Below are 23,090 nucleotides of genomic sequence, written 5' to 3'. Positions count from 1 at the left end.
ACTGAACTTGCCCCTGTGTTTTTCGGCAGGCTGTAAAGCGGTTCTTGAAACAAGAGTGCAAGTGCCACGGGGTGAGCGGCTCATGTACTCTCAGGACATGCTGGCTGGCCATGGCCGACTTCAGGAAAACAGGCGATTATCTCTGGAGGAAGTACAATGGGGCCATCCAGGTGGTCATGAACCAGGATGGCACAGGTTTCACTGTGGCTAACGAGAGGTTTAAGAAGCCAACAAAAAATGACCTCGTGTATTTTGAGAATTCTCCAGACTACTGTATCAGGGACCGAGAGGCAGGTAAGTTCAAAAGACTTTCTTCATAGCACCTAATTCTTTCAACAATTGGTGCTCCACAATTTAAATAAGGTTCTTTATTTTCAGCCTGCTCTCTTTAGGTTCAAAGCTCACGATCCTTATCATTCTTATTGAAACTACACAAGGCTGGACACAGTGGCTCATGCCTGTAATCCCAGCACTTTGGGAGGCTGAGATGGGCAGATTGCTTGAGCTCAGGAGTTCAAGAAAAGCCTGGGCCACTCTATCTCTACCAAAAATGCAAAAAATTAGCTGGGCATGGTGGTGCGCATCTGTGGTCCAGCTACTCAGGAGGCTGAGGTGCACTCCAGCCTGGGTGACAGAGTGAACTCCATCGCAAAAAAAGAATAAAGAAAAGAAAAGAAACTGCACAGAGAGCTCTCCTAAGTAACTGGAGAAATGGATTGACAGTGCACAGATTCCGGAAAAACTGAAACCCCACGATGTCTAGGGCAAAAAGTCAAGATACGCAGATTAGCAAAATTCTTCAGCTTGGGCAGGTTTCTAGTTAGTGAACTATGCACACTAGGGAGAGCAGCCCAGCATCTTTCATGTGATCCTGAAGCTGAGAGGAGGATACATTAAATCCCACCACTGTGACTATGGAAAATGGTCCCAGGGCTTTAAATTTAGACTCTTCTGAAATCTGCCCTACTTCACCTTCCCTGCTCTTTTCAATATGCTTAGAAATTGCCAAAGATAAAAAGCAAGAATTTATCCCCACTCTCTTGGCTATAGGTGGGCAGTGTATAATAAAGGCTGTGTCAGAGGCCCTTCATTTATTAAAGCCACACCATTCCCTTCCAGATGGTACCTTCTCCATCCCTCAAAGAACAGCTCTGTCAGCCTCAATACCGCAGCTGTCCCACCTATCTGGTTTACACATGTTCATGCTCTACCTCTCACTCCTCCTGATCAACCCTGAGCTCCAGGTTTAGCTCATTCTTTGTAAAGATTCTAGTGCAAAATAAGAATGAGTACAAGTCTAAATTCATAGGAGGTGATGGGAGTCCACAGCCCAAGTCAATTTCTAAGACTTGGTACAAAGCAAAGGAATTTATTATCAGAAAAAAAATCCTCTTAGAGTCTGATTTTTTTTTTATTTCAAAGTAATTGTAAAGGCACCAATAAAATGGTATGGATGGCAGCCAGCTGTCAGTTAGATTGACCAAGAGGCAAGGTTACCAGGGAATGTCACAAGGAAGCCAAAGCCTTTTTTTGCCCCTGAGTGGTTGAATTGCCTTCATGGTTTGATGAGCTAGTTCTCTGCAGCATTTGAGCAGGTTGCTACATGCAGCCCAGGGATTAATGACAACTGAGCAGAGGACCAGATGCTGTGCTGCACTGCATTCCTGACATGCTTTGGGACCTCTAACAAGTCATCCTACCTGTCAGGCCAAAGTTATAGCCAAATCACCATGAAACCTGTGTTTGGATACAGGATTGTCCCAGGGGTCTGACCCCTCTCTACCAGTCACTAGCTGTTTAACCTCAGGCTTCTCACACTGAGCATGGAGATGCTGCTGTCTTCATCATTTAAGTCCTATGCATTGACTCCTGTGCACTGGGTACTAGGCTGAGATCCTTGCACACATGGTCTTATTTTATCCTTACAGTAGGATCCTAACAGCAGCCCTATGACAGCAATACATTGAAACTTGTTACTAACCAGAAAAAATGGAATAAGAGGTGGCTCCTAGATGATCAACACCACCCAAGAACCACATTCACATCTTACTTTTTAAGTCAGATAAGCAACCCTAGATATCACCTTCTCCATTGTACAGATAAGAAAAGTGAATGACCTGCTCACGATCTCACTGGTAGGAGAGGGTGGATGTCTGATCCCTTGGCCTGTGCTTCGACACATTAGACACTTGCCCCTGCCTGCCTCCAAGGACACATATGTGAAAAGGCCTTGGGGAGCAAAAACCTTATTTCAAATATAAGAGGACCCTCTTCCCCAGCATGTCTTTTCTGGTTCTTTGGATTGAAGCAGTTTGCACAGGGAAGCAGGCTGGTGTACCTGAGGAATATGTACTGCCTTAGGTGTAACAGGTATGACATTTATTGTAATGAAATATAGGCCATATTTTTTTTTACCCCGTAGAGGTGATTCTGAATCTAATCCCTGTTGCCTCTTCAAGTTACTAAGTTATTCTTGCGTACTCTGCTTTTTCAACTCTTTGTATTAGAAAGAAATTCTGTTTCTTAATCCTAAAATAGCAGATATATCTGTGGTACCCATCACATGCCAGGGCTGCAGCTACATTCTCTCATTGATTCTCACAGAAAGTCTATAAGGTGAGTATGTTATTATCCCATTTTATGGGAGGAAACTGAGGCTCTAAGAGGTTAAAGATTTTCCCTACCCACTTGTGGTTAGTAAGAGGCAGAGCAGGGACTTAAACCTGAGCCTGGCTGTCTTGTCTTGTCTCGTCTCGTCTCATCTTGTCTCGTCTCGTCTCTCTTCTCTTCTCTTTTCTTTTCTTTTTTTGAAACAGAGTCTCGCTCTGTTGGCCAGGCTGGAGTGCAGTGGCACGATTTTGGCTCACTGCAACCTCCGCCTCCTGGGCTCAAGCAATTCTCCTGCCTCAGCCTCCCGAGTAGCTGTGGTTACAGGCATGTGTCACCACGCCCGGCTAATTTTTGTATTTTTAGTAGAGACGGGGTTTCACCATGTTGGCCAGGCTGGTCTCGAACTCCTGACCTCAAGTGATCCACCTGCCTCAGCCTCCCAAAGTGCTGGGATTACAGGCGTGAGCCACCGCACCTGGCTGTGGCTGTCTTTTCAACAACCATTTTACTCTGCCTCTCGCTGCACACAGCCGCAGGTGCTGGCTTTCTGAAGGAAGCTATATAACTTATTTTCTCTCTTATTTATCTTCTGTCTTAGACAAATTTTAGCTTATCTGACTTTAAAAAATATGAAATTGGTTCTCAGTTGGTGTTGATTAACCAAGATCTATCCTATTCTTTTTTTTTTTTTTTTTTTAGTTGCCAGTTCCAATGTATTGGATCAGATTTCCAGTAAGATTCCTAGATTATTTATAAATTATTTGAACTGTACTTAGTTAATGTCCTTTTTGGCTGAGCCTAAGAAAATGCCAAAGTGGTTGATGCAAACCTTGCAATATTTCTTTTTAATTCTGTTGACCATCAGATGAGTAAAAATATGATTTAGGATATTTGATATTATGTAAGCACAAGTCCAGATAGTTAAAATTTTTTTTATTGTATATATTTGGAGTCATATGCAATTAGCCACATGTATGAGATGTATGAGATGCAAGTTTTATCTGAGAAAACCCGCTTCCACCCATATGGCTGCTGAGGGCCTTGCTCTTGGTTATGTGACTAACAGCCTTTTAAAGATGAGGCTTGGCCAGGCACAGTGGCTCATGCCTATAATCCCAGCACCTTGGGAGACTGAGGCGGGAGGATAACTTGAGGCCAGGAGTTCAAACTCAGCCTGGGTAACATAGTAAGAGACCCCATCTCTAAAAAATAAAAAATAAATAAAGTTGAGGTTTTATCCTGACCATTTTCTACTAGAAATTTCTGTAGCATGTGCTCTAGCAAGTCAGTCATCCTGGAGAGAACAGAGTCATCCTGGAGTGTCCTCTAACCTCTGGTTAGTAGAGGCAGGGGGTATAACAGAGAATCTGAGACCTGTAAGAAGGGGGCTTTCTGCCTTTAACTCAGTGGGATCTGGGAGCCTCTCTCTTCTCAAAATGAAGGTGTTGGGTCAGTGTATCATCTTCTCAGTCTACACTGAAGAGCCACCAGCATGCACACATTATTGAGTAAGCACACCACCGAGGCCCCCCCAACCCCACCGTGCTAAAATCCTATTGCATTAGGAAAGGCCTGTTTTCTGGTAAACGGAACTCTCACATGTTCAAAATGGGCTGTCATCCTGGGATAGCCAGGCTCCAAAACAAGTCAAAAGTTTGCAGTCAAATTTAAATCAAGTAATTAATATAGAATTTCTTGTTTTTCATTTTTTCTTTTAAAATCAGCATTAACCCTTCCTGACATTACATCTCATACTGCTCACTCTACTTTGTTGTGGTTATTTTGTTTGGTTTTGCTTCTTTCTTTGCTTTCCATCGTTGTTTTTGTTTTTAAATCATGCACACTTAATATTCAACTTAGTGGGCGCCTTCTACTTGCCAGCACTGGGGAAGCAATGGTGGTGAGGAGGTTGAACATTATTAGGGAATCAGTATTTGGAACTGACTGGCTTTACTCTTGCTGGTCAGCAACTGCTTCCTGTCCAAGGTAGCCTGTTGACTGATGTGAGCTGGCTTGTTTTATCAATTAGCTTTGTGCAACTGATGCAGTCTAAAGGTCTGGTCTACTTTTTTCCGAAGGAAGTGGCTCTTCAGAAACCTATTGAACCAGCATCTTAGGGAGCTGTTCCCAAAATTATATGTTTTTCTGTTTTTCATCATTTTAATTTTTTTTATTGCTCTGTTGCCCAGACTGCAGTGGCACCATTGTGGCTCACTGCAGGCTCCGACTCCTGAGCTCAAGTGATCCTCCCACCTCAGCCTCCCAAGTGGCTGAGTCCACTCGCGCTGCCTCTGCAAGCTTTTCAAACTTAAACACCTCAAAGTTTGAAAAATCAGTGATTTAGGTAGCCTATGATTCCCAATTTTCCTTAATTATTAGGCAAGAAGAAATTCAGGGAGACATGAGTTTTGTTTTGTTTTTTTTGAGTACCTGATTTCTTGCTAAGGAAAGCTAGATAACTCTAAATAAACATCTCCCAAAATCATCTCCCACCATGGCTTGCCCAGTATAAGAGAGGCATTCTTTCACTCCTAGGCCAGCATCCTCAGGAACCCTCTTTGACTGCAAATAAACTAAATTATTTCAGCCATCAAAGCTTTTACTGACAGCAGTTACCAAGTCAGCCTCTAGAGAAGTCCTGAAATAACGCTACCAGGCTAGTGAACTTTGATGAGAAAAATTGCAGAGTCAAGACCCCAGGTTATTCCTGGGTGGGGACAGACCTAGCTGGAGAAGGATGCGAGAACATTTATTGAGTTCCTGCTGCAAGTCAGGCCCTGCGCTACACACCTTATGTGCATATTCTCTGACTCTTCAAGGCAATTACCTCCATTTATAGAGAAGGAAAGTGAGGTTCCGAAAAGTTACTTTACTTGCCCAAGATGGCATGGCCTGTGAGAATAAAAAAAAAATAAAAACAAAAACCCATACCTTTCTCACTGTGCCACTTATGTCCCAGGGTGTGTGTGTGTGAGTGTGGTTGGGAGTAGGTCCTGTGTGATGAAGAGGCAGCATGAGGACATGGGAACTTTATGGGGTGAGGTGCCCACAAAGAGGGAAGGTCAAAAGTAATCAGAATCAAGCTTCACCCACATTTTGGTTAGGTTGCCTTGAAGCCGTTTTCAATTACAAGCCCCTCAGATTTTCAAAAGTGTCAATGCCTTTGATTGCTCCTAAGAAATAGAAAGCTGGCCGGGTGCAGTGGCTCACGCCTGTAATCCCAGCACTTCGGGAGGCCGAGGAGGGCGGCTCACCTGAGGTCGGGAGTTCGAGACCAGCCTGACCAACATGGACAAACCGTATCTCTACTAAAAATACAAAATTAGCCAGGTGTGGTGGTGCATGCCCGTAATCCCAGCTACTCGGGAGGCTAAGTCAGGAGAATTGCTTAAACCTGGGAGGCGGAGGTTGTGGTGAGCCGAGATCGCACCATTGCACTCCAGCCTGGGCAACAAGAGTGAAACTCTGTCTCAAAAAAAAAAAAAGAAGAAATAGTAAGCTTAAAAACCAATTAAGGAAGATATTATTATGGCAAGAACAACAGCAAAAAACATTTTCCTCTAGTCTTCAATTGAAGAAAGTGAGTGCTCTGAGGTTCAACTATAATTACTCCCCCCACACAGCTCAGATCTGAAGAGTACGTACAACCGTGTGATGTTGTGCATGTGACATTTTGCAGGCCAAATTGGAGGCTAGATCTTGGAAGCTGGACTGTCTGGGATGAGTATCCTGATGGCTCTATAGTTATCTACTCTGGTTACTGCTCCAGGCATCTGTAAATCAAAGAAGCCCTTAAGGTAGAGATAGGTTCATCTCTAACTGAGGAATGCTGCTGCTCTCCCCTCCAGAGAATGCGTCTGCACCTAATCACAGGCCACTTTCACTAGTTATGATGTAAAAACCCTGACCTGGGCCAGAGGTCACCCTGAGGTCTCCTCTCCAACTGCAGGAAACAAGCCACCCTCCACCTCTTCTCCAGTCAAGTTCAAAAAACAAACGGAGCTCAGTCATTGTTTAATTTGTTGCCTGCGAAAAACCCAAAAGCCCAGTTGACAACTCCAGGCTGTGAATGGTGTAAGCACCAAGGTGTCACATTTTTCCCCCACATAAATCATATTTGGCAAACAGAACTCGGAACCCATGGGTACACAATCCCAGTCATGGTTTTGAGAGACTGGTGTTCTCTCATGCCCAGTGGTGTGGCCTACTTTGCAGAAGCTCATGAATGCCGGGATTGTGTCCCACCAGCTGATTAAAAACAAGGGAACATGTTTTTAATGATTAAACATGATTAAAAATATGTCAGCCAATAGCAATGGGTGGATCTTAGTTAGATACTAATATGTGAAGTTCTAACCAGTACACCTTAAGTCCCTCATTTCTTCACTGCACAAATATTCATTGAGATCCTCCTATGTGCCAGACACTCTTATAATCACTGGGAATGCAGGGCTGAGGAAAACAGACTCAGTCCTTACCCTCATGGTGTCATTGACTTCATGGTCCTTGAAGCAGTAGCCAAGCACTGGGACACAGTCTAGGTGCTGGAGAACCCTCACACTGGGGCAGGAAAGTGGTGGTGTTTAGGTTTCAGTCGTTGTTGCATTGCTCTGTTACAAGGTCTTATCTTATATATGTCATTTTGACAAGGTAAAGAATAAGTTATTCATCTCCTTCTGCTTTGAGACTTATAGAAATTCATGAATTGATATCTGAAAGGTGCGAAGATAGCTAGACCAGAAGAGAATTGTAGAAAAAAATGTTTCACTGAGGCTTATAAGTTCACCATTTTCTTGGGTAGTTATTGATTATGCTGTAGAATTAGTATTAATTACTATCCATTGAGCCCTCTTTACAAACTCTTTAGTGGTATATAGTATAATTAGCCTTTCCCTCCTTCCCAAAACACTCTTATTTCCTTGACTTTATAACCACACTCCCCTGCTTTTCCTCCTGCTCCAATAACTGGTCCTTTCTGATTTCAGTTGCCAGTTTCTCCTTCTCCAAATTTTGAAGATCCTCCAGGCTGTCTGAACCCTCTTTGCTCTCTCTCTCTGTACTTTCTCCCTGGTTTGGTCTCTCCATTCCTATGGTTTTAAATGCTGTCCCTGTCCTTGTCTGCCTTCTGTACCATCATCCTGTATCCAATTCCCTGTTTGACAGCTTCACCCAGATTTCATACAATTATATCAACCTGCTTCTGCTCAAAACTGGACTCCTTATTTGCCCTGTCCCCTGAAACTTGTTTTCCCCCAGCCCTCCTCATCTCAGAAAATGGTACTGCCTGCCACCCACTTCCGTGGTCAAGCATAAACCTGCGAGACATTCCTTTCACTCCTTCCTTGTCACCTCCATCATCCCGGGTACCACTGGGACCTCTTAAATGTGTCAAGGACCTATCTGCTTCTCCATCCTCACTACCAACCCCTACGTCCAAACAGAGCTATGTTCTTTTGTGCATAGCATGTGCCACGGTGTGTATAGCGAATTTGTATAAACATGCTTGTGACCTGCCTGTACCATTGGAGTACACTGAGGATCCTGTGACGGCAGGAACTGTATCTGCCTTGCTCACTAGTTCCCCAACTCCTAGTACACAAACATGTGTTGAAGTGAATTGAATGTCAAGTTATAAAAAAATATAAAATAGTTTCATTAGATTAGCTGCATTCTTCTGTGTGTTAGTGCTGCTTCATAGCTTAAAGATAACTTGGTTCCTTTGAAGGGGATTACTAAGCACATCTCCACCCAGCACTGCTTAGCTTTTAACTCACAGCCTATGAAAATTCCCATTTAAGCTTAAGTGTTCAATGGAATTTTTCCTCATATTCAGGCACATTCATGAGGCATTTGTGGAGCTTCAGATGTTGCTTGCCTGGCTATTCCCCTGGAGATAAAAAGTCTCAAGTGGGCCGGGCGTGGTGGCTCATGCCTGTAATATCAGCACTTTGGGAGGCCGAGGCAGGAGGATCACGAGGTCAGGAGATCGAGACCATCCTGGCTAACATGGTGAAACCCCGTCTCCACTAAAAATACAAAAAAATTAGCCAGGCATAGTGGTGGGCACCTGTAGTCCCACCTACTCAGGAGGCTGAGGCAGGAGAATGGCGTGAACCTGGGAGGCAGAGCTTTCAGTGAGCCGAGATTGCGCCACTGCACTCCAGCCTGGGCAACAGAGCAAGACTCTGTCTCAAAAAAAAAAGTCTCAAGTGAACAAATGCATCAGCAGACTATGTCTATCACTTTTAACTGGCAGCAGACACTCAGTTCTTTTACTCTTGGAGGGGCATTTTTCACTCACTACTATCAGTGGCCTCCCTGAGTAGTTCCTAATTCTCATATTAACATAGCAAAAATATTTTTCACATCCAATGCTCTTTGATGTTGTAGGCATAATCTATAAATCTGTGTTATTTTTAAAATACAAACTTAGTAGAATTACTATATTTTTAGGATACACTAAAATGTGCCCTAATTTGAATTGACAGTGGTAATCAGATTGAATTGTGAATACTGAAAAAAGGATTTTTTTTCTAAAAAAAAAGATACTTTTTTTTCAGGAAAAAAATGTTTATTTTCTTATTTCTAATTCTTTGACACAGTTTGAACTACTGACAAATACTTTACCAAATAGATGTCCTTTTATCTTTGTATTTTGGAAATAGAAACTACTCATTTCGAATTACCAATTAAATGTGTTGCAAACAAAAGGATGAAGTTAAAATACTTTAAAATAACAAATTTGCTTACTTCATTTAAGCTTTCCCCATGACACCTATTTTGTACTGGTAAATCTCTTTTTTAAAGATATGCAAATTTCATATTATTAGGGAAAGAGCCCTGTGTGATCTATAAGGAGACTTTGGTGCTACAGATTGCTGCATATTACTATTTCTCCAATTGGACTAATGGGCAAATTAACTTCTCTGGGTCTCTTAAGAAATGGCTGTTTCATCTAGCAATTTCTAAGGTTCCTTTGATTCAGTAAGTGAATTAATTATTAATTAAGTTTAATTAAGTTTGCAATAACAGAACCTTAAATTGATACCACAAACTTTCTTATCATTTTTAATTTCTATCATTCAAAAACATGCCACGTTTTTGGTATGTGTTTTCCATATACCAAGCAAGATCATTTGAACAGAGCCAAGGTTTAGCTGGTCTGCTGCCACCATGGTGCCTGAAGACTGGGTGACCAGTCCCTGGAGAAATGTGCCCTCATCAGGCAAAAGGAAGGCTGATCTTAATTTTTTTTTCTTTTCCCTGAGAGGGAGTCTTGCTCTGTCACTTAGGCTGGAGTACAATGGCTCAATCTCAGCTCACTGCAACCTCCGCCTTCTGGGTTCAAACGATTCTCCTGCCTCAGCCTCCTGAGTAGCTGGGATTACAGGTGCCCACCACCACGGCCAGCTAATTTTTGTATTTTTAGTAGAGATGGGGTTTCACCATGTTGGCCAGGCTGGTCTTGAACTCCTGACCTCAAGTGATCTGCCCACCTTGACCTCCCAAAATGTTGATATTACAAGCATGAGCCACCACAGCCGGCCTTGATCTAAATTTTTAAGACACTATTTTTAATGTAATATTTAATAAATCAGCACATATGTGTTGACCACCTGAGCACTACACAGTATATAGAAGAAAGCATAAGACCCAACCCCTGTCCCTGGGGAGACAAGATGCATGAAACATGATCAAATATTTCCAAACAGTACATGAGCCCTGTGGCATGATGTGCATTACAGGCCTAATGAAGGAGGTTAGCTGGGCTTGCAGACCGAAAGTGCTGTATAGAAAATGCTGAAGTAGGCCTGAATCTGGAAGGATGGGAAGACTTCTGATGGAAGGAGTTACAGGAAAGGCCAGTGCAGCAGATAAGAGTAACTTTTTATTTTTGTTTTTGTTTTGAGACAGAGTCTTGCTCTGTCACCCAGGCTGGAGTAGCGGCACGACCTTGGCTCACTGCAACCTCCGCCTCCTGGGTTCAAGCGATTCTCCTGCCTCAGCCTCCCGAGTAGCTGGGACTACAGGCACGTCACCACGCCGAGCTAATTTTTGTATTTTTAGTAGGGACAGGGTTTCACCATGTTGGCCAAGATGGTCTTGATCTCGTGACCTTGTGATCCGCCTGCCTTGGCCTCCCAAAGTGCTGGGATTACAGGCGTGAGCCACCGTGCCTGGCCGAGAGTAACTCTTATGAGGAAACAGTCTACATGACTGTGACAACAGAGTCACCTCAGTGGGACAGTGAAGAGATACCCTGGTTAGCAGGTACAGGTGGAGGACAGTGGGAAATAGCTTTGAGTAGGCTATGTAGTGCCAGATATGGAAAGCCTCACAGAGTCTGACCATAACAACTTTAATTCCATTATAAGATTTGCTAATTTAATGGGACATGCTTTCCTGTGCCAGTCAAACTTTTCCAACTTATGAAAACAGTGAATAAAATCATCTGAGATGAGTGAAGATATTGTCTTTCCTATGTAGCTTAAGCTGTGCAGTCCAAATGTGAGGAAGGGGTGAGCCTGACCAGTGGATGAATGTGCGGTCTCTAACATTTGCTCTTTAACATACTTTTGTTCCCTCAATAAATCTGTGTCATTAATGACAACATGTAAGTCAACCAGAGGAGAAACAGCCTATTGGATGACAGGCTTAAGTGGATCTTGCTTTATGCCCTAATAGTCAACATATGGGCCTCTGTCATCCTGGAGTGGCAGGAATTTCCAGACACAGGCCTATCCAGAGAGAGGGGATGGGGGGAGAAGGAGGTGAGGAGAGAGAGAGATAGAGACAGAAAGAGAGTAGGGAGAGAAGGGCGGGGGCGGGGGGAGAGAGAGAGAGAGAGAGATTGAGAGAGGAGGGAGCCCTTCCTCCAGGTCCCAGAGGTATGGGTCTGGGAACTATTAGCAAAATCCCCTCTGTTCCTCCTCTGCTGTCAGCAAGATGCATGTTAGTGGAGACAGAAATGTTTTTACACTGGAACCCTGACTCCATTATTAATTTTATAGCTCTAGAGATGGGATGCTCAATTCCGTCAAGTTCCCTCGGCATTGCCCCACCAAAAGTGTTACATGGTCCCAAACTTATGTGATTTAGAAACTCTAATTCTTTGTCCTTTTTTTAATCTTATGCATTGGTGAGCTCTTGTGTGAGTCGGGATGAGGACAACACATATGGGCAAGCAAAAGGTCCATCTGGCTGGAAGCAGCTCCTTCCCACAGCACAGACATTGCCAAACCTTAACGTCTCTGCCTGGATCTTATAGACACTGGGTTTAGGACAATGATCTCACAATTGTTTGGTATAAAGATGACAAGAAGTTTCAAGTCTGCAACCTTCTGTGTCTGGGGGTTGGGCTCTGGACTCAGGCAGGCCACACATCCTGGGGACATTTCACAAATATAAAGCAAAAGGAAGTCAGAGAAATGAATTTCCAACTTGTCACTTTCCTCTTAGGTGAACTACGTAAATCAAACTGCAATAAGAAATAACATTATAAACCAATATGAATGATTTTGTAGAACAAACATGTTAAATGTGAAGAATCCAAACATATGTTTATCCTTTTAAAGTATCAATTTGGGAGACTCTAATGATAGGACCAGTAATTGAAACTATTTTTAAAATGTCTCTTTTGGAGTATTTTTAAGAGCCAGCTACACTTGTTTTGTAGATACAGTGTGGTACAAATATTTGTCCTATAAAGATCAAGATGGTTGTTGGAAATGGCTCAGAGAATCTTCAAATGAGGTATGAAGAGTTAGGTAGATGATCAGACTGAGTAATTATATTCTTGATGAGATACAAATTGATGCTATTGGCTTCCCTGAACCAGAAGGTTCTGCTTCTGCCTAGAGAGGGCTCAATGTCCTCGGCCTTGGCCACATCAGTGACATATTAAAACCACCTTGAGGGTACACATAATTTGGAGACATGCATCCTGACATTGCAAACAAATTATTCTCATTTCTCTTAAAGGTTACAGGCATCTAGTAGGAATATCAGTATAGGAAAAATGCATCATGAGCAACTGACACCATGTTAACCCAGTCTTTTTTTCAGTTTCTTACATAACTTTATGTGTTTTAATTGTCTACAGCATATCATGAGCTGAAGAAAAAGGCCGTCTCCCCAAAAAGTGACATGTCAGGACCTTTGCAAGTTACTCATTTGATAAAAGAATTAGAAGAGAGTACGGGAAAGATGCTGCCTCACTGGTCACATAATGTTATAAAGCAGGCTGCTTTCTGGTGCCTGGCCGGGCACCAGGACGGGGCACTGGGCAAAGGGGCAGAATGTCACAACTGTCAAGAGCTTGAGCTCTAGAGTCAGGCAAGCCTGCTTGCAAATCTTGTCCTTGCCACCAGCTGCCTGTGTGATCTTGGGCAAGTTACTTAATCTTCCTGAATCTCCATTTCCTCATTTCCAAAATGGTGATAATAATAGTACCTTCCTTATAAGCTTATGAGAATTAAATTAGATAATGCAGGCAAGAATGCTTAGCATGGGGCCTAGCTCACATAAGTGCTCCATAAATATTGGCTCCAGTTGTGAACAGAAAGAAAAGAAAGAGAGTGAAAAGAAGATAGAGGGAAAGGAAGAAAGAAGAAGAAGGAATGGGAAAAAAAAAAAAAGCGAGAAAGGATGAATGAACTTTCATTCCATTCAGCTTGGAAAATGTGAAAACTCACCCTTATGGGATTAAGGCCAATAGATGTAGCTGGGTTTGTTTCCCCAGTGGTTCCTATTGTGGCCCAAGCAAGGGTGAGTGACTCAGTTAACAAGTTTGTATATTATTTGGGAAAAACCTCTAAAAGTATGTGTCCCAAAGATTCAGAACTAAACAAATAGGCAGATGGTAAAAGTCAGTGGCTCCTTTTCATTAAAACACACACACACACACATACTCTTGGTTCTTATATTTTATTTGGAAACATAATGGTAATGCTTTCTGTTTTGGAAAGAGCAATGGAACCGTATGGCCCTACTGCTATTGATAATAATGAGTCTTTATTGTAATTCATTAAGGGGAAAGTAATGCCAGCAATTTTGTATAGATTCTGCACTCTGGAAATGCTCTTTTCAGGGTTTTTATGAAATGGCTCTATGTTCTGCTAAAATGACAGCAAGTGTCAAAACTGTCCTTCTGCCCTACAGCCTGTCATTAGATCTAATTAGATCCAAACCCCCAAACAGGGCCAGTTTGTCATCCATCACTAGGCAGCCTCATCCTCCCTTCCAGCTGCAGGGACCACCCTTCCCCGCCCACTTGGCCCATTCCTTGGTGCCCCGATGCCTCAGGGGGGCCCATCACAGCCCCCCCCCCCCCAGGCTGCGACCTCACTGCTGTTCTCTCATCAGTGGCTCTCAATCCTCAAAAACCCTCTCTCATTTTCCATCTTCTGGGTCCTCATTATGCCCTGTTTGGGCAGCCAGTGGAGAGTGGCATGTTTGGATTGTGTTTTCCAGCATTTTATAACTGAACATTGAACTACCGAGACATCTCATTGCCAGAGTCTTTGTTCCCTTTACTGAAACCACTTCTGAGTTAAGCTTTTGTCAATGGTCATAGCTTTGTCTGCTCCTCTCTCTGAGTTCTGATGGTGTTGAGGTCACTACACTGAGCAATCCTTCTGTTCAGACAGTCTGGTTCAGTTTTCTGCATCTGGGGGACAAAAGACACCATGACTATTACAGAAGGCTGAGTCAGACCACAAGCTCAAACCTCGTTAGGCTGTAAGCCACTCAGGAAAGAAAGACCACCAAGTTAGATTTCAGTGAAAGACTGACAGTCCGAGTCAGGAACGAGACACTTCACCTCCTCATCCTGGCCCCCTTAAGCCCAAAGCCCTACGGCAGATAAAGAATTCTAATGCACGGTACGGTATTCCCATTTTGATAAATACAGATCAATAAAAGGGAAGAATGTTTACTGCTGCTCAGGGCATATGAACAATAACAAAAAAGTAAAAATTGAGAGTCACTTCTGGGATGCCAAGTGAGAGCACTTTTCACACCCACTGGGGGTCTCATTCGCACCCGTGGCTTCAGTTACCACCACTGCGCAAAAGATTTCTAAACCTGAGTCTTCGTGCCCCCCTCTCTCCTGAGTCCCAAAGAGTATTTTCAGCAAACATTTCTACCTGAATCCCCACAGTCACAGCAAACTCAACCTGTTGAAAACTGAATTCATTATCTTTTCCCTAAGCTGACCCCTAACCAAGTGTCCCCCATGTCAGGGAATTAACAACACCAACAGTCACTCAAGCCAGAACCTGAGAAACCTTCTCGACTTTTCTCATCCTCCCCCAGTCTCCACTCAGTCGTCATGTCCCACAGGTCCTGCCTCCTCACCTTCTCTTGACTCTAGTAACCGCTCCAATTCCCACTACCACTGTCTTAATCCAGGCCACTCATGTCCTGCCCAGAGTCTGTATTGGTCTCTAACTTGTCTTCTTGTCCTCACTCCAGCCCCCTCCACTTCACTCCAGCCCTACACCCTTGGAGATCCTTCTGAAACACAAATCAGAACATGTTGCCCTTTTGCATGAAAGCCCTTAATAGCATTCTGTTGCCCTCAAGTTCAAGTTTAAACCCCTTGACCATTCCCAATGCAGCTTCCCCTCACCACTCCAGCCTCATCTCCTGACACTCTCCCCTTTGAGTACTGTATACCAGCCATAGGGAACACTTTCCTGCTCCTCACACGTTGCAGAGCTTTGCTCATTTCCTGGCTTTGGCACATGCCACCATTGCTTCCTCCTCCTCTTCCTCCTCCTCTTCCTTTTTCTTCTTTCTTCTCCTCCCCCTCCTCCCTCTCCTCCTCTTTCTCCTCCTCCTCTTCTCTTCCTCCTCCTCTTTGTCTTCCTCCTCCTCTTCCTCTTCCCCTTCTTCTTTCTCCTCCTTCCCCTTCTTTTCTTCCTCTACCACCTTCTTCTTGTTATTGAAATACGAAATGCAGAAAAGTGCCCACATTCTATGTGTACAGCACAATGAATTTTCACAAATGGACACATCCACATGACCTGTGCCCAGATCAAAAGGCTGAAGGGGCCCAGTATTCCAGAGGCATGCCTCACGCTATTTTTCTCTATTCCCCAAGGAAAATCACCTCCTGACTTTAATAGCAATGACTAGTTTTTCCCATTTTTGTACTTTATGTACATGAAAACCTAATCTGAAATGAAAACCTTGTGCAGATACCTACTGCTGCAAAACATACCACCAGAAAACGTAATGGCCTAAAATAATCTTAAAGCCCCACCTTTGCTCTCATCACCACTCTCGGCCCTACTCTCTTTCGTCCTCTTCATCACCAAGCCTCTTGAAAACTTTATCTATACTCGGGGTCCCCATGTCTTCTCCTCCACCACATTCATCTATATCATCCACTGAAACTGCTCTCATTGAGGGTGCCAGTTACCTCCTTGGTGTGCAGCCAAATTAACTTTTTTTTAGTCTTTTCCTACTTGACACTCCCTCTACTCCTTAATTCGATGAGTTATCAAGTTCTAGTGGTTCACCCTCTTCAGCCAATCATGTATTTGTTCTGCTTGTTTCTTTACTCAATATCTCTTGTCTGGACTATTCCAACAGCCCTCCTCCCTGCCCTAAGCTGCTCTTCCAGACTTACCTTCGCGACATAGTTTTCAGAATTAAAGGTCTAGACAGGTCCACTACCCACCTTGTAATAAAAATCAAACTGTGGCATGGCATAAAGACCGTTTAGGCCAGGCGTGTGAGTCACACCTGTAATCCCAGCACTTTGGTGGGGGTCAAAGCAGGAGGATCACTTGAGCCCAGGAGTTTGAGACCAGCCTGGGCAACATGGCAAGACCCTGTCTCCACAGAAGATACAAAAATTAGCTGGATGGGGTGGTGTGTGCCTGTAGTCCCAGCTACTTGAGAGGCTGAGGTGGGAGAATCCCTTGAGCCCAGGAGGTCGAGGCTTTAGTGAGCTGTGTTCGTGCCACTGCCCTCAAGCCTGGGTGACAGAGTGAGACCCTGTCTCAAACAACAACAATAACAACAACAACAACAACAGACCCTTTAACCTGTTGCTCCAGCCTCCCTTTCTATGCTCATTGTCCCTAATACCCTCCCTGAATCAGCAGTCTTTTGTGAACTTGCCCTCAGAATTTCTGCCAGAAGGTTCTATCTTCCCCGGGTTGCTGTTTACCCCGTTCTTTACCTGCAAATCTTCTAGTCATCCTTTACACCTATCTCTAATGCTACCTCCTCTGTAAAACTGTGCAGTTGATGGATCCTATTTGCTACTATTAATACCAAGAAATATCACTATTATAATATGCTTGGCTCATGCCCTTAGAACATAAGCTCCTGAGGGCAGGATCTTCGTTTTTGTTCTCTGATATATCCCATGTTCCCAGAACTGTGCCTAGCACATAGTAGTCACTCAATAAACACTTGCTAGATGAAGACATGGATAGTTAACATTTATTGAGCACTTATTTTATGCCAGGCACTTTCATGCATTATCTCATTATGTTCTCACCAAAAGCTCTATGATGAAAGAACTATTTTTATTCCAGTTTTGCACAGGAGGAAACTGAAGCTTAACAAGTTTAAGTAACTTGCCCAAGGCCACACAGTTGATACATGGCAAATCTAGGATTTGAACCCTGATTGTCCAAGCTCTAAATAACCTCATTTGACTGTCTTTGAGCTCTGTTTGCTGTGGTGCTTTGCACATGACTGTACTGTGGGTTACAGTAGGTCCTTAGCAAATCAAACAACCCAAAGTAGTGTAAGTGTCTCTTTACATATTTAACTCTGCACCATATAGAGGATTCACTGAGAATAGGAACTTGGTCCTATTTATTTTATTCTCCTTTGTGCCCCAAGCCCCAGGCAGCTGGCACAGTGTCTTACACATGTTTGTGTTCATTAAATGTTTACTGAATGAAATAATGGGTGTGCTGTGAAGAGGCAGCATTTGGCAGTGAGTCCTTTCCGCATAATCAGTAAATTTTGAGGACTGTCCTGATGGCTGCCTGGAATCCAAGCTGAGCTGCTGCCTCTTCTAACCCCATGCTTCTTCAGCACGATGCAGGCTCGAAGCCATCCCTGGCTGACCCACCCTCCACCCTGACCCCGGCCTTTTGCCATCCTTCCTGTCCTCATGAAGTTCCCCGGCCAGTCTTCCTGCTCTCCGCCGCCAATCATTCTAACCAAGTGCTGCCCCACCCTCTCCTCTTCTTGACCCGGTGCCCTGCTTGAACCTTGCTGCTTCCCTGGTCATCCTGAACAGGCAGGGCAACATGACATTTCTGTAGATAATTCCAACACAGAGCGGACTGTGATAAACAGAGAGACAGTCACGAGGCATTGTGAGAGATATCAAAAGGAAGACATTCCTAGCTAAATGATGGAGAAACTGAAAATGAATTAAGTCACTCTTTTTCATCCTGATATAAGTTGTTTTGTTTTGTTTTTTAAAAAAGGGTTTAGCTTCTCTAGGTTTATCAATTAGGTAGGATTGTTGATAGCAAGCAATAGAAACTGGGACAGTTTAAGCCACAAGGGGAAGCTTCTTATAAGGATACAGAGTCTCTAGGAACTCAAACGTTGGAATGCAGTCAGGCCTCAGGGAGAAATGGAAGCAGAACCAGAAAATAGTTCAGGATCTGGGCAGCATTTCTTTCCATGTCTTGTCTTCACTGTCACTGTATATTTGCTTCATTTCTATTTTTCTGTGGACCTCCTCGAGTCCACAGACCTCACCATGGTGTACAGCTGCCAACAGCAACTGAGTTTTTAAGTGGCAATAGTGACCATCTCTGTCAAAATCACAAATCAACAGGGAATTTACCTGATTGGCCCAGCACAAGTCAGGTGATTGCCCCTGGTCCAATCATTGGTCACCATTGAGCAGGGTGATGTTATACAACATGGCTGCCAGGTGCCCATCTCTGTGGGGGAGGAAGTAGAAAGGATCATGGTAAGCCCAGCATACTCTCCCAAAATGTCTACTACGCTTTGTTCTGTTGTCTGATAATGTGCTTACAAAAGAATTCAGAGTGCGTCCCCAAGAGTAGTGTAAATGAATGGGCTTTCTAGCTTTAAAATTATTTTTCAGAAACAAATACCTAAATATGGATTGTCATTTAGCAAACATCACCCTGACTAACTAAGACAATGTTCCATTGGTAATTCCTAGCAGATTTTCTATGCAAATTTTGTTTTTTGAAGGCCTTGAATCGTGGCTTCACCTGGGACCTCGCACACATCTATATGTCCTGCTAGACTGCAGCAGGAGAGACAGTTAATATGATAAACCTGGTGGGGCCTTTCTCCTTCCTCAGGGTCTCACACAAATGATGCCCATGTCTCCTCTTCAGAACCAGAGTTCTATTCGCTTTCTAATAAGCCAGTGTAATCAGGTCTATGGAGATAAAATTCCCTCCCTTTGAGGGCTCCATGCCCTGACAAATTTCAAGAGAGCTAACCTTGGTCACTGCTTCCTTAATGTGGTTTGACGTAGGGAGACGGAGTCAGGATAGATCTTTCTTTTATTCTGATCTGGCTCTGCTCGATCAAGGATCCTTAAATTCAAGGCTGGGTAAGGATAATCTGAAAAGTTGATCCAACTCAGAAGTGGGAGAGCTGGATTCAGGGTGTCCAAGGAAATCCAAAGTTTCATGTTCACCTTTTTGGGGCTCGGCCTTCTCAGCACCACTGCACTCTCTGCAACTGGCATAATGGGATTTGCACACATGGCATGGGCCCGCAGAACGAGTATAACAGCCCCAGGCTGTAGGGAGAGAGGGTCAGGGCTCTGTCCTAGAGGATGGACCTCGTGACTCCTTCTCTGGAGGCATATTGGATTCCACCCAGACCTTTTCAGTAACACTCCCTGGCTTGTCTTCCAGGCTCCCTGGGTACAGCAGGCCGTGTGTGCAACCTGACTTCTCGGGGCATGGACAGCTGCGAAGTCATGTGCTGTGGGAGAGGCTACGACACCTCCCATGTCACCCGGATGACCAAGTGTGGGTGTAAGTTCCACTGGTGCTGCGCCGTGCGCTGTCAGGACTGCCTGGAAGCTCTGGACGTGCACACATGCAAGGCCCCCAAGAACGCTGACTGGACAACCCCTACATGACCCCAGCAGACGTCACCATCCACCTTACCTTCTACAAGGACTCCATTGGATCTGCAAGAACACTGGACCTTCGGGTTCTTTCTGGGGGGATATTTCCTAAGGCATGTGGCCTTTGTCTCAACAGAAGCCCCCTCTTCCTCCCTGGGGGCCCCAGGACGGGGGGCCACATGCTGCACCTAAAGCCTACCCTGTTCTATCCATCTCCTGGTGTTCTGCAGTCATCTCCCTTCCTGGTGAGTTCTCTTTGGCAATAGCGTGACAGGCTGTTCAACCGGGAGGGTGGTGGGCCCAGACCACTGTCTCCACCCACCTCGACTTTTCTTCTTTCTAGAGCAGTTGGCCAAGCAGAAAAAAAAAGGGTCTCAAAGGACCTGTCTCAATGTCTTCCCATAAATGGTCCCAATTAAGAAATTCTATACTTCTCTCAGATGGGAACAGTAAAGAAAGCAGAATGAACTGCCCCTGACTTAACTTTAATTTTTGAAAAGACCGAGACTTTTGTCTGATCAAGTGATTTTACAGCTACCACCCTTAGGGGTAATTGGTAATTACCTGGAGAAGAATGGCTTTCAATACCCTTTTAAGTTTAAAATGTGTATTTTTCAAGGCATTTATTGCCATATTAAAATCTGATGTAACAAGGTGGGGACGTGTGTCCTTTGGTACTGTGGTGTGTTGTATCTTTGTAAGAGCAAAAGCCTCAGAAAGGGATTGCTTTGCATTACTGTCCCCTTGATATAAAAAATCTTTAGGGAATGAGAGTTCCTTCTCACTTAGAATCTGAAGGGAATTAAAAAGAAGATGAATGGTCTGGCAATATTCTGTAACTATTGGGTGAATATGGTGGAAAATAATTTAGTGAATGGAATATCAGAAATATATCTGTACAGATCAAGAAAAAAAGGGAGAATAAAATTCCTATCTCATATTATGCATGTGACCCATGGAATCTCATAACTGAAACGACTTGAAGGATGAAAATTTTGGGGATACAAGATTGGTGAACTAAAATGCTGACAGAGAGGTTTCCAGAGCTAACTCATGCCTGGGGCGGCCTTACAATAAGCAGATGCCTGAAAGAAGTCGGCCACGTCCGCCATCTGCTAATGCCCATCTCCCTTCAAGCCCAGTTTAAAGACCTGTCATATTTTATTGTATTTATTTGATGCTTACAAGATGATGTGATACTGTAGCCTAAAGCAAATGACACATAGCATTGCTTATAAAGTTGGTAACCCTGCTATATTATATTGCAAACAAATCATAACTTGGAGACTATGTTTAAGGGACTCAACTGTAATTATGGGAGCATCAGTATGCAAATAGTGGTTGGCTTCTGCCGTCAGCCAAAAGATGACATTCAGGGAAAATGGAGAGGCTGCCTGCACCGTTTTTTTATATTAAATGAAAGAAAGGTGAAATAGCTACTTCTCGTCTTCTTGAAAAATTTGGTTCTTATTCTGTATATGACTTCCTTACAGCGCTACGTTAACAGGATGTTTCATTACATCCATCTGGTATCAAATTATTGGTGCTTCCTCATTCTTTAATACTGTACAGTAAGGTCATTTAGACTGAGACTCGTAGAAAACAACCTACCGGAGTACTTTGTCATAGTTGACATTTGCCTCCAGCCCTCTTAAAAATGTCAGAATTCATCCCCTTTCCCTCATTCCCAAACCCCCAAATTGTTGTCTAACTTTTCCAAAGTGACTCTTTCCTCCTTTTATTCTATGGATTCGGATAGTGGGAACAGTGGAATGACAGTAGCTGCTCTGAGCTTGGTGTGAAGAAGGCCAGGCACGTGGGCAGCTGCTCAGTCTTCAGTTACACTGAAGGTTGGTGTGAATTCCTTCACGAGAGTGCGAAGGCACTTTCATGGGGGTCCCACAGCCATCAGCCCTTCCTCCTGCTGGATGAACTGTGAAATCATCAATCCAGGCTGTGTTTCAAATTGGAAAGGATCTTTGGAGACATCTCAGCTTCCTTCAGTTTGGGGAAATTGAGACCAAGAGAGGCAAAGGGACTGGTGCACATATCAGGCATTGCCCAATGTTCCATCACAAATAGGACCACACTCTTGAGTGTTTGAGATAGTGTAGGACTTTATCCATTAAATGAAACTAGTTTCTCCCAGAATTAACTCAGTGGATTTTAAATAATTTTAGCTTCCAGTGGGGTGTTTGCTGCTTTTTTTATTCCTGGGATGTTTAGATCTGACATTCTTTTTATGCTGAGATATATCCCTCCTGGTAAGTAGCAAGGGGACGAGGCATATCCACATAGGAACCTACATAAATTGTCCTAATCCATAAGGGAGATTATGGCAACCATCGCAAGTGGCAGTGGGTCCTGCCACTGGGAGGGAAAAATAAGAGAATGAAATATTGCTATCGGCTTTCACTTCTGAAAGAGGAAATGTCTATTGTTTGGGAAAAAAATTACAAAACAAATGAAGGTAATTTTAAACTCCTTTGCCTTAGAGCTTGGTAGAGGATCAGTATTCCAGGAACCCGAAATACACTGAAACTCTAAATTATCTGAGGCTTTTAAGGGGAAAATATGGCACAAATTAGCCAAAACAAAATAATTGGGAAATCCCCTTATAAATTCCCTCTTTATTAAAATCTTATTATAAATTGAAGTTTTCTAGGTCCAAGATAATGTCCATTAATTTTCTACAATATCTGAAAAAGTTCCCACAATAGGACATAGACTGGTTCACTGGAGTTTTCTACAATAAAGATATAATCTGAATGTGACCCTGAGACTGAGCATATAAGTTGTTTTCTTCAACAGATTTGGTTTTGTAAGTTGGTTCATGGTGCTGACTGATATTTGTCTCTATTCTCGGAACACACTTTGTCAATATGCATTCAGTTTCAGCATCTTGGGTAGCCCCCCAAGGCCTGAAAGAGTTAATGCTCTGCCTTAAGAGATCGATTTATCCACTCAAGTGACTTAAGCTCAAGCACGCTAGTCCCCAGTGCCATGACCACACTAAGCTCTGGCTCTGTGCCCCTCAGGGATGAGAGAGAGCTCTGGCATGTTACTGGACTACAGATGTCTCAGAATGGAAGCAGGAGAGGCATAGGGCACCCCAGAATGCTATCTGCTCTCCCTTCTCCAGGTGTCACCAGATTGAAATAAACATCTAAAAAGAGGGATCTATCATGTGGCATCTGGGTGGGACCAGATGTTGGGAGGGGACGTGAGAGGGAAAGAATCTGGTAACTTTTGCCAGGTGACTGGCCAAGCTTGGTGATCAAGGACAGTGGCTTTTTCCAGGCCGGGCGCAGTGGCTCATGCCTATAACCCCAGCACTTTGGGAGGCCAAGGCGAGTGGATCACTTGA

General features: G+C 43.7%; 1 protein-coding gene across 1 annotated transcript in view; it reads left to right on the top strand.

Annotated features, from left to right (window-relative positions):
- WNT2 (Wnt family member 2) overlaps positions 1-20,662 on the top strand; it is a 46,056-nt gene extending 25,394 nt beyond the window's left edge. Inside the window, exons 4-5 of the mRNA NM_001168597.1 lie at positions 30-294; positions 19,506-20,662. Of these exons, the coding sequence (NP_001162068.1) occupies positions 30-294; positions 19,506-19,735 (495 nt within the window). The 3' untranslated portion in view covers positions 19,736-20,662. The remainder of the gene's footprint in view (positions 1-29; positions 295-19,505) is intronic.
- The last annotated feature ends 2,428 nt before the right edge of the window (positions 20,663-23,090 follow it).

Source organism: Pongo abelii, chromosome 6, assembly GCF_028885655.2.
Source record: "Pongo abelii isolate AG06213 chromosome 6, NHGRI_mPonAbe1-v2.0_pri, whole genome shotgun sequence".
NCBI classification, from domain to species: domain Eukaryota; kingdom Metazoa; phylum Chordata; class Mammalia; order Primates; family Hominidae; genus Pongo; species Pongo abelii.
This window is presented reverse-complemented; position numbering and strand designations above follow the sequence as displayed.